General features: G+C 46.3%; 1 protein-coding gene across 5 annotated transcripts in view; it reads right to left on the reverse strand.

Moving 5' to 3' along the window:
* Nucleotides 1-12,500, reverse strand: part of LOC130166862 (phosphofurin acidic cluster sorting protein 1-like) — a 19,275-nt gene that overhangs the window by 6,148 nt on the left and 627 nt on the right. The window contains exons 2-14 of one of the 5 annotated variants that reach the window (XM_056372678.1): nucleotides 8,739-8,826; nucleotides 8,538-8,627; nucleotides 8,235-8,360; nucleotides 5,372-5,534; nucleotides 3,796-3,887; nucleotides 3,168-3,251; nucleotides 2,672-2,728; nucleotides 2,238-2,389; nucleotides 2,038-2,131; nucleotides 1,852-1,884; nucleotides 1,002-1,085; nucleotides 809-897; nucleotides 473-605 (exon numbers count right to left, since the gene is read on the reverse strand). In XM_056372678.1, coding sequence (XP_056228653.1) covers nucleotides 473-605; nucleotides 809-897; nucleotides 1,002-1,085; nucleotides 1,852-1,884; nucleotides 2,038-2,131; nucleotides 2,238-2,389; nucleotides 2,672-2,728; nucleotides 3,168-3,251; nucleotides 3,796-3,887; nucleotides 5,372-5,534; nucleotides 8,235-8,360; nucleotides 8,538-8,627; nucleotides 8,739-8,826 — 1,285 coding nt within the window. Of the gene's footprint in view, nucleotides 1-472; nucleotides 606-808; nucleotides 898-1,001; nucleotides 1,086-1,851; nucleotides 1,885-2,037; nucleotides 2,132-2,237; nucleotides 2,390-2,671; nucleotides 2,732-3,167; nucleotides 3,252-3,795; nucleotides 3,888-5,371; nucleotides 5,535-8,234; nucleotides 8,361-8,537; nucleotides 8,628-8,738; nucleotides 8,827-12,500 lie in introns of all 5 variants that reach the window. The other 4 variants (XM_056372677.1, XM_056372676.1, XM_056372680.1 and 1 more) reach the window with 4 other exon arrangements.

Here is a 12,500-nt window from a genome sequence, read left to right on the forward strand (position 1 = left end):
CCTGACCCTGAACCTGAACCTGACCCAGACCCCAACCCAGACCCTGACCCTGAACCTGACCCTGAACCTGACCCAGACCCACATCAGACCCCGACCCAGACCCTGACCCAGACCCCGACCCTGACCCTGACCCAGACCCTGGAGGTGGAGGTCCAGACTTAAAGGTGTGGTCTCGTATTGATCAGTGGTTGTGTTGTAGCTGATGAGACCTCAGTGTCACACTCCATCAGTGACACCTGGTGGTGGAGCAGGGTAACCACAGGCAGCTCCTCATTGATCAGCTGGACACTAATATTCTGTTGGTCCAGGTTCCGTTTGGATCCTCTGGGGTTCAGAATCACTGAGCTCACACTGACCTCTGACCTCTGTCCTGTGACCTCTTCACTCTAACAGTGTTTCTGCAGAGCAGAGCTGTGTGATGACTGCAGCTCTTCTGTTAGTGATGTTTTATAGAGCTGACAGTGTGTCTCACCTGTGGGGGGGGCATCCTGTAGTCAGACGACGTCTCACTGTCCACGCTGCTGGTCCTGTCTGTCCCTCTAGAGTTCTGTCTGTCCTTCATGGAGACGCTCCACGGATGGCGAGTCACCTGACTTCCTGTCTTACTGCAGAGAGAGCAGACAGACAGATCACTGATTCACATTATGAACAGGTGCATGACACGTGTATATCTATACATGTATACACACGTGTTTATACATATGATATTGATATCATTTTTTTGTTTGTTTGTTTGTTTTTCTTTGAAACCATCATTAATAATGATGTGTGTGTGTGTGTGTGTGTGTGTGTGTGTGTGTGTGTGTACCTTGGTGACATGTGTGTTTGCGACTCAGTTTTACAGAGCTTGGCCACCGGGCCTGCATCTGTTCCCATGGAAACATCATCCTCAACATCCTGTGGAGAAAAGAAGAACGTGCAGCAGAAAACCTCTGTGTGTGTGTGTGTGTGTGTAGGTGTGTGTGTGTGTGTGTGTGTGTGTGTGTGTGGTCCACACTCACCCCCGGGCCGGCCTCCTCTCCTCTGGACTCCTCGGGGCCCCGGGGCCCCTGAGCTCCAGGAGACAGCAGTGTCTCTGTTGCCTGCTGGACAATGGAGAGCAGTGACACAGTGTGAGCTGCAGGGGGCAGCAGAGCACAGCTGCTGTCTGCACACTGACTGAACTTCACAGCTGGAAACTCTCCTGTTCTTAGTACTAACATCTAACATCTGTCCTGGGGGGGGCGCCAGATAGGAGGTCCTGGTGTTACCTAATCTTAGGGGTATCCTCTGTACGGTGGCCTGGGTAGGACATCTCTGTCTCCAGGCTCAGCTTTAATCATTGACCTCATCAGCCTCAGCTGTAATTTAATCTGAATGCTAACATTAGCCACAAGTTAAAAGTTTGGCTCAGCTTTCACCAGTCCAGAGTCCCTGCAGTTAGCTTGTCAATATGTTAGCATACAATGCTAGTAAACATTTCATTATGCGAACAGTTAGCATGTCAATATATGTTAGCATAGGGAGCTAGTACATTTCAATATATATACTGTTAGCATGTTATTAAATGTTAGCATACAGAGCTAGTCAACATTTCAACATACAAACAGTTAGCTTGGTGATGTGCTAATGTTTAGCTTGTTGCTAAAAAAATGATGTGAAGTTAGAAAAGTGCTGTTGGGAAATTTAACTCAAACATTCTGAAGGTTTCAACCAGTTTTAAGACCTGTACGAAAAAAATTTAAGAGCCTCTTCAAGTGCATGCTGGGAAAAATAGAATCAGGTTTAAGGGGCTCGGAAATGCATTATGTCAATGAGTGAACGTGTGTGTGTGTGTGTGTGTGTGTGTCAGTTGTTGTTTGGAGTCCGAACCTGTGTCAGCTGAAGATCTGATGTTATTGTTCCCTGATGAAGAAATATCATGTGTCACGTTTCCACATCCACAATAATGACTTTATACAATAAATAAACGTCGTCGTTTCCTTGTTTGAAACTCAGAATTTCAAATATCAGACTCATGTGAACAGTCGTTATATCCTCATCACCAGCTGTACTCACGGCTGCAGGCTGGTCTCTCTGCTGGATCCTCTGACTGTGGAGACTCCCGATCTCAGTCTGAGAGCTGGACTGAGAAATCCCCTCGAAGAACGGCCTGATGGGAAGAAAACCGTGCACGGTGAGTCTGCACCAACAAACACCACCTGTCAGCAGGTAAACACTGCCGCATGTCCAGATGTGGTTTCTCTGCAGCAGCTGACCTGAGTTTGGGTTTTGGCGTGCTGAGGATGCTGTCATTGTCATCCAGCTCAGGGCCGCTGTCACTGGCGTTGTAGACCTCCAGACTATCGTACAGGAGGTCCAGGTCCTCCTCCACCTCCTGACTCTGACCCACCGGGTCTGAGTCCAGAACCTGCAGGACATGAGCTGATCAGCTGGGGGGGGGGGTCGGTTTACAGGGATGATGATGGAGGGTGTTGACTGGAGATAATGTTGTGAATTCATGAGCTGACATTTTCTATATATTTGTACATATTCATACACAGTGTTTGTTTCTATACAGTTTAAGGTTGTTGTTGTTGTTGTTGTTGTTGTTGTGTTATAGTTGTTATGTTATGATGTTGCTGTTGTGTTGTTATTGTTGTTTTAGTTGTGTTGTTATTCCCGTTGTTGTTGTTATTGTTGTTGGACAAACCTCATCAGTCACTTTGAATCTCTTCAACAGAGCCACAAACTTCTGTTTGAAGTTCGGCTGCTGAACGACAGAAAGAGAAGAAGAAGGATACGTGAACCAATCAGCAGCATAAATTCCTCATATATACAAGTTCACTGAAACAACACACATAAAAATTCTATAAGTTTATATATATTAATAATTTCATAAATAATTTGAAACATTCTGGGAAAGTGTCTCAGACTTTTGGACTCGACTGTTTATAATATCAACATATACTGAGGCTGTGGATGGATATATATCTATATAACGTATATCTACAATATAATCATACATACATAATGCACTTATTTGTATGGGCTAGACCTAAATGTCAATATCTGAAATAGGTTTAATGTTTTTATTTTGTATGTTCATATATTTCACTTGTGGAAATCTAATATATGTACATGTGTAACGTGTGTGTGTGTGTGTGTGTGTGTGTGTGTGTGTGTGTGTGTGTGTGTGTGGTCGTCACCTGAGTCAGCGAGGCTGTCCGGATCATTTTCCTGTGAGACTTCTTCGTCTTTCCCTGAACATCATCGTCGTCATCGTACATGTCCTGACAGACACAAAGAGGAGAAGTCATGACACATGAAATCTGATCCAGTTCAGCTGCTGGTCCGAGGGTCAGGGTTCAGTTACAACCAAATATTAGCATATAAACATGCTAACAAGCATCGTAACATATCAACATCATGCTAACATGTAGTTTGAGCTGAATGGAAACGTTAGTATTCTAACATGCTAATGTGACTGTTAGCATATAGCCAGTCCACCAGTCATTTCAGTCACATTTCCAAACATTGATTTATTGATTGAATAGCATTTAGCATTTGCGTAACATTAGCACACTACCATACCAAATGTGCATATGCATCAAAATGCTAACTAATGTTATGCTAACTGAAGAGAATGAAAAAGTCCAGCCTAGCTTTTAGACCAAACTAACTTTAGCATTTAGCATCTGATGCTGTAATTTGATTGAGATAACAACAGGAGCTTTGCTCTGGCGCCCCCCTCAGGAAGAACACAACAAGAACAAATTGCTGCCTCAGCAGTGCAGATGTGCACCGGGAGGACAGGTAGGACGAGCTATCAATCACCTGAGGCGGGACGGCGTCATCGCTTCCTTCCTGTTCGGAAGAGAAGCTGTCGTCGTCGTCCTCCCAGTAGTTCTCCATGTCAGGAGAGCGATCTGTTCAAACACAGTCTGATCAGAGAACTGCACACACACACACACACACACACACATACACACACACAAACACACACACACACACACACACACTGTTCACTGTGCAGTTAGTTATCATGTTTATCCAGCTGTTTGTCTCTTTGTTCTCTTCTGTCTCTTTTGTGTCTCTGAGTTGTCTCATGTCTCTGAGTTGTCTCATGTCTCTGAGTTGTCTCGTGTCTCTGAGTTGTCTCGTGTCTCTTTGAAACTGAACATTCAGGATCTGCTGCTGAACGTCAGTGTTTGTTTCAGTTCTTCTGACTCGTGTCTAAAGCTGAACACCGACTCACTGTATATTAAACTAAATACTTCAGCAAACTAGTCTTAACATTAGAAGAAGGCCATGCAGCTTCCTGTAGCTGCAGCTTCCTGTAGCTTCTTGTAGCTGCACCTTCCTGTAGCTGCAGCTTCCTGCAGCTTCCTGTAGCTGCAGCTTCCTGTAGCTTCCTGTAGCTGCACCTTCCTGTAGCTTCTTGTAGCTGCACCTTCCTGTAGCTGCAGCTTCCTGCAGCTTCCTGTAGCTGCAGCTTCCTGCAGCTTCCTGTAGCTGCAGCTTCCTGTAGCTTCCTGTAGCTTCCTGTAGCTGCAGCTTCCTGCAGCTTCCTGCAGCTTCCTGCAGCTTCCTGCAGCTTCCCGCAGCTTCCTGCAGCTTCCTGTAGCTTCCTGTAGCTGCAGCTTCCTGCAGCTTCCTGCAGCTTCCTGCAGCTTCCTGCAGCTTCCTGCAGCTTCCTGTAGCTGCAGCTTCCTGTAGCTGCAGCTTCCTGCAGCTTCCTGCAGCTTCCTGTAGCTGCAGCTTCCTGCAGCTTCCTGCAGCTTCCTGCAGCTTCCTGCAGCTTCCTGCAGCTTCCTGTAGCTGCAGCTTCCTGCAGCTTCCTGCAGCTTCCTGTAGCTGCAGCTTCCTGCAGCTTCCTGCAGCTTCCTGCAGCTTCCTGCAGCTTACTGTAGCTGCAGCTTCCTGTAGCTGCAGCTTCCTGCAGCTTCCTGTAGCTGCAGCTTCCTGCAGCTTCCTGCAGCTTCCTGCAGCTTCCTGTAGCTGCAGCTTCCTGCAGCTTCCTGTGCAGTTGTTACATGAAGGAAAAAGTCACAGTAACACATTAGGTTGTCAGACACTAAACAGGAGCAGGAGGTTTCTGCTGTTACTCTCTTCATCAGGACGTCTCGTCTCACTCAGGTGACATCAGCAGCTCTTTAAACATCCATGTATTTCATTTCAGTGGAGTCAGTTTAGCTTGTGTTAATCTGTGTGATTTGTGTTGTGTGTGAGGAGCTCAAGGAGGATGAGGACAAGGACGAGGTGATGAAGAACAAAGAGGCTTTTCATTTGAAATGTTTGTGTCGAGGAGGAGGGGAATGTGCACAAAGGTCCCGACCAATCAGGAACCAGTCTATAATGAGCACCTGATGCTGTCAGACAGATAGGAGGTCAGGCTCACTGTTACTCCTACCTGAGGCCTTGGTCTTGTTGCCATGGTGACCGCTTGTGTCCTCCTGTTCGATTGGCTGGCTGGAGAGAGAGAGGACACTCAGCTCTGCCGCACGCACCGAGGCATCCTTCAGGTTGCTATGGAGACTGAGGATGTGGGCTCCGTCAGTCGGATGCTGCATCACCTGGGACAGGACACACACACACACACACACACACACGCACACGCACACACGCACACACACGCACACACACACACACACACACACACACACACACACACGCACACACACGCACACACACACACACACACGCACACACACGCACACACACACACACACACGCACACACACGCACACACACACACACACAGGTGATGCCGTCTAAATGAAATAAACATCATAATAAGGAGCTGAACAGCTGATCTGATGTTTAATCATCAGACTCGTTTCTCTTTGGTCGACAGACGTTGTTTATGTTTCACGGCAGATTGAATCGACTGTAACGACTGTCCTGCAGCAGCACGTCGTCTTCAGGCAGCAGAGACAATCAGGACTCAGTTTGTGGCTCAGGACACTTTGACATGTGGACGAGAGGAGCTGGGGATCGAACCTCCAACCCGGAGAACAATGGACTTCCTGCTCTACCTGCTGCATCATACGTCTTGTGATATGTGGAGAGACGACTAGAGATAGAGGAAGAGATGTGGAATAGAGTCCTGGACCGTCACTGGGGCTGATGGAGTTTTAATTAAAGGAGAAATGACTTTTCATCCTTTTAATAATGAACTTTTAATGATCTAAAACGTGCTTCTTTAATCGTAACATTAATCTTGGTCTGAAATGCGTGACAATAATTCAAACACGGCAGCAGTTCTTTCAACTAAATGCTAACATCTGCTAATTAGCAATAAATACAAAGTAGTAGACTGGACCAAAGGGACAGACCAACAGACAGAGCCACACGACTTCCTGTTGTGTTACTTCCTGACATTTTACTTCCTGTGGTCCTACTTCCTGTCGCTCTACTTCAGAGGTGGGTAGTAACGCGCTACATTTACTCCGTTACATTTACTTGAGTAACTTTTGGGATAAATTGTACTTCTAAGAGTAGTTTTAATGCAACATACTTTTTACTTTTACTTGAGTATATTTGTGAAGAAGAAGCGGTACTTTTACTCCGTTCCATTTATCTACATTACGCTCGCTACTCGCTACATATTTTTATCAATCTGTTAATGCACGCTTTGTTTGTTTTGGTTTGTCAGAGACCTCCAAAGTAGGATCCATCACATGACTCCGTTTCACCAATCAAACAGAGCCAGGCGGTCACATGACTAACTGCACACAAACTCTCAGCGGAAACACCGGCAGCAAAGAAGCAGAACACAATGTTGAAGCTGAATAGTCACTTAACTGAGTGATTCTGAGTGAACATGCAAAACTTCACACGCACACACACTCACACACACACGCACACACACTCACACATGCACACACACTCACACACACACGCACACACACTCACACGCACACATGCATACAAACACCAATCAGAAGTGCACAGTGTGTTCCCAGGTGCGGCCCACACCTATCAGAGTTTATGGTTAACTTGAGCCTATTGTGCTGTTATTAAGTTTTGTGGCTCAATTTGCCTTAATTTATTTTATTTCAATGTATTATTATTTAATTTATTATTGTTTTAGTTGCTTAAGAGATGTTCTTGGATCTGAATTTGTTCATTGCTTTTTTCATGTTTTTGTGGATTATTTGTTGCCGTCATCATGAAACGAACAGGTTACTCATCAGTTACTCAGTACTTGAGTAGTTTTTTCACAACATACTTTTTACTTTTATTCAAGTAAATATTTGGGTGACTACTCTTTACTTTTACTTGAGTAATAAAATTCTAAAGTAGCAGTACTCTTACTTGTGTACAATTTCTGGCTACTCTACCCACCTCTGCTCTACTTCCTGTCGCCCTACTTCCTGTCGTCCTACTTCCTGTCGTCCTTCTTCCTGTCGTCCTACTTCCTGTCGTCCTTCCTGTCGTCCTACTTCCTGTCGTCCTTCCTGTCGTTCTACTTCCTGTCGTCCTTCCTGTCGTTCTACTTCCTGTCGCCCTACTTCCTGTCGCCCTACTTCCTGTAGTTCTACTTCCTGTCATCCTTCCTGTCGTCCTACTTCCTGTCGTCCTACTTCCTGTCACCCTACTTTCTGTTGTCCTTCCTGTCGCCCTACTTCCTGTCGTTCTAATTCCTGTCGTTCTACTTCCTGTCGCCCTACTTCCTGTCGTTCTACTTCCTGTCGTTCTAATTCCTGTCGTCCTACTTCCTGTCGTCCTTCCTGTCGTCCTACTTCCTGTCGTCCTTTTTCCTGTCGTCTTTCTTCCTGTCATTCTACTTTCTGTCGTCCTACTTCCTGTCGTCCTTCTTCCTGTCGCCCTACTTTCTGTCGTCCTTCCTGTCGCCCTACTTCCTGTCGTTCTAATTCCTGTCGTCCTACTTCCTGTCATCCTTCCTGTCGTCCTACTTCCTGTCGTCCTACTTCCTGTCGCCCTACTTTCTGTCGTCCTTCCTGTCGCCCTACTTCCTGTCGTTCTAATTCCTGTCGTTCTACTTCCTGTCGCCCTACTTCCTGTCGCCCTACTTCCTGTCGTTCTACTTCCTGTCGTCCTTCCTGTTGTCCTACTTCCTGTCGTTCTACTTCCTGTCGTTCTACTTCCTGTGGTCCTACTTCCTGTCGCCCTACTTCCTGTTGCCCTACTTCCTGTCGCCCTACTTCCTGTCGTTCTTATTCCTGTCGTTCTAATTCCTGTGGTCCTACTTCCTGTCGCCCTACTTCCTGTCGCCCTGCTTCCTGTTGGCCTACTTCCTGTTGTCCTACCTCAGCCATATTGATGACTCCCACTGCGAGGGTTTTGTAGCCCAGGATGGTTCGGTTCTTGTACCTCTTCCTCCTCTGCAGCATCACGTGCAGACGGTTCGCGTCTCGCTTCAGGAAGTGGGGATACTAAAGACAGACGGACACAGTTTTACATGGAGATGTGGGAGTCTTCCTCTGGGGAGCAGGAACATGCACCACAAACATCATAAAGTGTGAACGCTGAACTGAAGAGAGAGTTTGATTCTGGACCAGGCGTGTTCTACATTATGAATGTGTGATAAAGAAATGATGGAATATATGAACCTGCAGAGAGAAGCTGAGCTCCAGGTCTGTTTCCATCAGACCGTCCGGAGGAAGAAGATACTCGTTGGATCTCAAAGTTCTCTTTGAGCCCTGAGAGCGGGACATGAAGACCGAGTCAGAGTCACATCACAACTTTAGAAAAAACATAAACAGGAAACAGCTGACAGAGCTGCTGGTGTTCTCCGTGCAGGTGAATCTCACCTGGATCTTTACAGCGATGACGACGGAGCTCAGTTCTCTGTCCAGCTCCCTGAAAACCATCAGCTTCTTCACAGTCAGACTGCACAACCTGCAGGAGACACGTGAGAGGGGTCACACTTCTTCTTCAGTGGATTAATACAGGTACACAGGAAACAGAAGTCACAAACCTAAGTCCCTGTCTGGACTCTCAGGACCTCAGAGTCTTGGTTTCCATGTGGGGGTGGAGTCCTCTTACATATCATGTCTGATCTGGGATCATCCTCTGGGAGCCATGAATATTTGTACATTTGGTGACGATCCTCCCAGTAGAAGTTTAGTTGGGTAAGTGAAAACTTTCAGACAGGTTAGTTGTCTGGAGCAAACAGTCTGGAGTGAAGTGGACTAGTGTTCAGATCTGAAGACCTTAGAGACGTTTCCTGTCTCCAGAGACAGGTGGACTCATCTCATCCGGAGGAGACGAGGCAGACCTGGTCCTCCTGGGACCTCATTACACCAGGATCATGCAGGGACTCGTCCTCCACACAGCAGCTTCCTGTCAGCACCAGCCAGGTGGAGCTAATGCTGTTTACACGCTAATACCTGCCGCTAATACCTGCCGCTAATACCTGCCGCTAATACCTGCTCACCTGCACCAAGCTCAGCATGGAGAACGAATCAAATGTTCCTCTGCAATAAAAGTCCTGAATTCAAAGTCTCACTTTAGCGAACACGCTCCTGTACAAACTATGATGTCATTATTATCACTATTGTACTCGCTACTTTAACATGAAGATAATTTGACACGTGTCTCTATCAAGAGTGAAGTTTCCATATGTCACCTGTCAGGTGATATATAATCATCACATGTATATGAAGATATAAGTTTACAACATATATGTACATATATTCAAATATCTATGATGGATTTGATTCTGGTTTAACATGTTGTAACCATACATGTCAACAATATGTCTCTCATTATATTTATATATTTATGTTTATTAAAACAGCATATTTCAAATTCAATTTGCTCGTATATGTTTTTAAGTAAATGAATAAATGAATGAATGAATGAATGTTGTTTTCAGCTCGTCCGTCTCATATTTCATAGTTTCTCCGACTCTGGATAAACAGGAAGTGACCTGGAACCAGTCTGATTGGAGGAGGAGACTCTAGTTGTATATCAATGAAGAGGTGTTGATCACTGCAGAGGACAGAGTGGAGTCAGCTGATGACTCAACGTCTCTGTTCATGACATCACAGTCGTCCTGCGTCTCCTTCAGTCCGTCCCTCTCTGATCTGTGAGGAGCGACAGGTCGCAGCTTCCTGAGTGGACACGACCATTTAAGAGGATTATCTCTGATTGGTCGAGTTCGTTAACCGACGCATTTACACCCTGCTGCTGATCTGCGAGAGACAGGTGGAGGGACCGGAGGGAGGGAGCCCTGACCCTCCGCTCCGTCATCACCTTCAATATGTTTCTTATTGTTTCATCGTTTCCATTGGCTGCTGTGCTGTGATGTCACTGCTGATGTCACGATTCACAGTCGTCTCTGTGTGGGATCTGTTTCTGATCTCAATTCGATGACGCAGCTTCTGATCCAGGGTCAGTTGAACCAGGTCAAAGCTTCCCTGCTGTCTCTAAGCATTCTGGGAGAAAAAAGTTCCTGACTCCGGTTCACTTCTGTTCACCTAAAAGCTGCTCATCCTCGTCACATGATCCCACGGTCACCTGACAGAACAGTTCTGCCTGTTTCAGGTGACTCGCGGCACGTCACAGAACCTGATCACTACACCACAGAACCTGATCACTACACCACAGAACCTGATCACTACACCACAGAACCTGATCACTACACCACAGAACCACACAGGCCCAGGGATCTGAGGGGCCCAGGGCCCCTGGTCCAGAGCCTCTGTTTGAAGGTCACCACCAGGAACATGTCCTCTGTTCACATTATCAATTGTTTGTTTCCGGCTGCTAGCTGTAGCATTAGCAACATGGCGACTGTCCAAAGCCAGAGACAACCGCAGAACCCTATGAACCCAAAGCAGAACACCTGCTTCTGTTAATAATAAAGCTGAGTGTTGGTTCTGAATCCTTTCAAGTCCCAGAACATTCTGTGTGGGCAGGTACAAAACCCTGTGTCCACCACATCAGTAAAGAACCCGTGAAGTCGGTCCAGACCAAGAGTCAACCTCCAGACTGAAACATGAAGCTGCAGTTCCTCTAACGACCACTAGAGTCTGGCTCCAACAGTGAGTCAGTCCCCATAGACTCCCATGTTAAAATGTCCAACTTTACAGCAGAAATAAACATGTTTACAGCCTGGTACAAAAACTGTTTTGGTCTCTAGAGCTGATTTCCTCCTTCATGACACCTGTTTATATAACTCACCTGTTTATATAACTCACCTGTTTATATAACTCACCTGTTTACATTTTATTAAGGACTAAAGTTATGGAGGGTTGAGGGCGTGGCCTCTTTGAGTGACAGGTGGGTGCAACAAACTGACATTCACCGAAGTCTCAGCTCCACACAGGCCCCTCCTCTTTGACCATGTTTGGATTAGCTGGGAGTAAGGGGCGGAGTCAGACACTGCCAAGATGAGGACGGTGGAGAAGCTCACTCTGAGCTTCAGAAACCTGTGGGTGACGTCACAGAGGCGAGGTCCACCTTGAGCCTCTGTCCCGGTGTGTCTCTCTCCGTCTGGTGAAAACCTGTGTGCGGTTCACTCTTGTTTCACCTCAGTTCCTCCCGTCGTTCCACAAACCACCACTTCCACTTCCCGAGAAAATCCACCAACATCTGCCACTGGATGTTATGAATGCGATGCTCAGAGGGAAAAAACCGTCAAACAGTCACAACAAGATGCAGAACGACCACAACCGTCTCCGTCGGTCTGCGTCTTCTCTGTAGAACATCTGTGGACACCCACACAATCTACTGACCTGAGAACAGGTTCTACTGATCCACAATCTGTCCTGTAGACTGGCTGTTACGTAATTAACATTATCAGTGACATGAGCAGCAGACTAACCAAACAAATATAAGCATCCCACCACCAACATTAGGGCCACATGTGAATCTTTTTTTTGGGGTTTTGACTTTAAACTCATTTAAAAAAAATAATAATAATAATAATAAAAGAATCCCACAGCAAAGAAACAACTGTCTGTGTCACAGAGACACTGTGGACGAGCCGGACTGCTGAGGTCAGCGGGTCCAGCTAGCAGCACCTTGTCCTGCGGGTCAATCAGCCCCAAAACTTCGTGCGTCACAAACAGCGAATCCTAGTCGGTTCCGTTGTTTCGGCCTCGACTTTCACATCGGCTTGTTCCTGTGGTTGGAAGGTCAGCGCTGGTCCCCGGGCGTCGCCTCTGTCCTGTTTCTTCTTCATCTGTTTTCAGACGTCCATTTTGTTTGCTAAAAGCCAGATAGCAAACGAAGCTAGCAAGGCTACTTCAAACACCGTGGGAAAGTTGCCACCTCCAGTCCACACGCGTGCGCGCGCGCTCACACACGCACGTACGTGCGCGCGCACTCACCCAGACAACCAATTAAGACGGTCTGAGTGGATTTGAAAATAAATACGATCAAGTGACTTTGATTTTAGGAAATTATAAATGATGTATTTGTATTTTACAATGAAATGAAAATAAAAATACAAACATAAACAAATAAAAATATAAAAATTCAAATGAGGTCTAAATCTTTACCAACAGGTGAAGACAGAGCAGCAGCTTCTTCATCACCTGGAAGTAAAAACCTGTTGCTGCCTC

This window comes from Seriola aureovittata, chromosome 3, assembly GCF_021018895.1.
Source record: "Seriola aureovittata isolate HTS-2021-v1 ecotype China chromosome 3, ASM2101889v1, whole genome shotgun sequence".
In the NCBI taxonomy this organism is placed as follows: Eukaryota; Metazoa; Chordata; class Actinopteri; order Carangiformes; family Carangidae; genus Seriola; species Seriola aureovittata.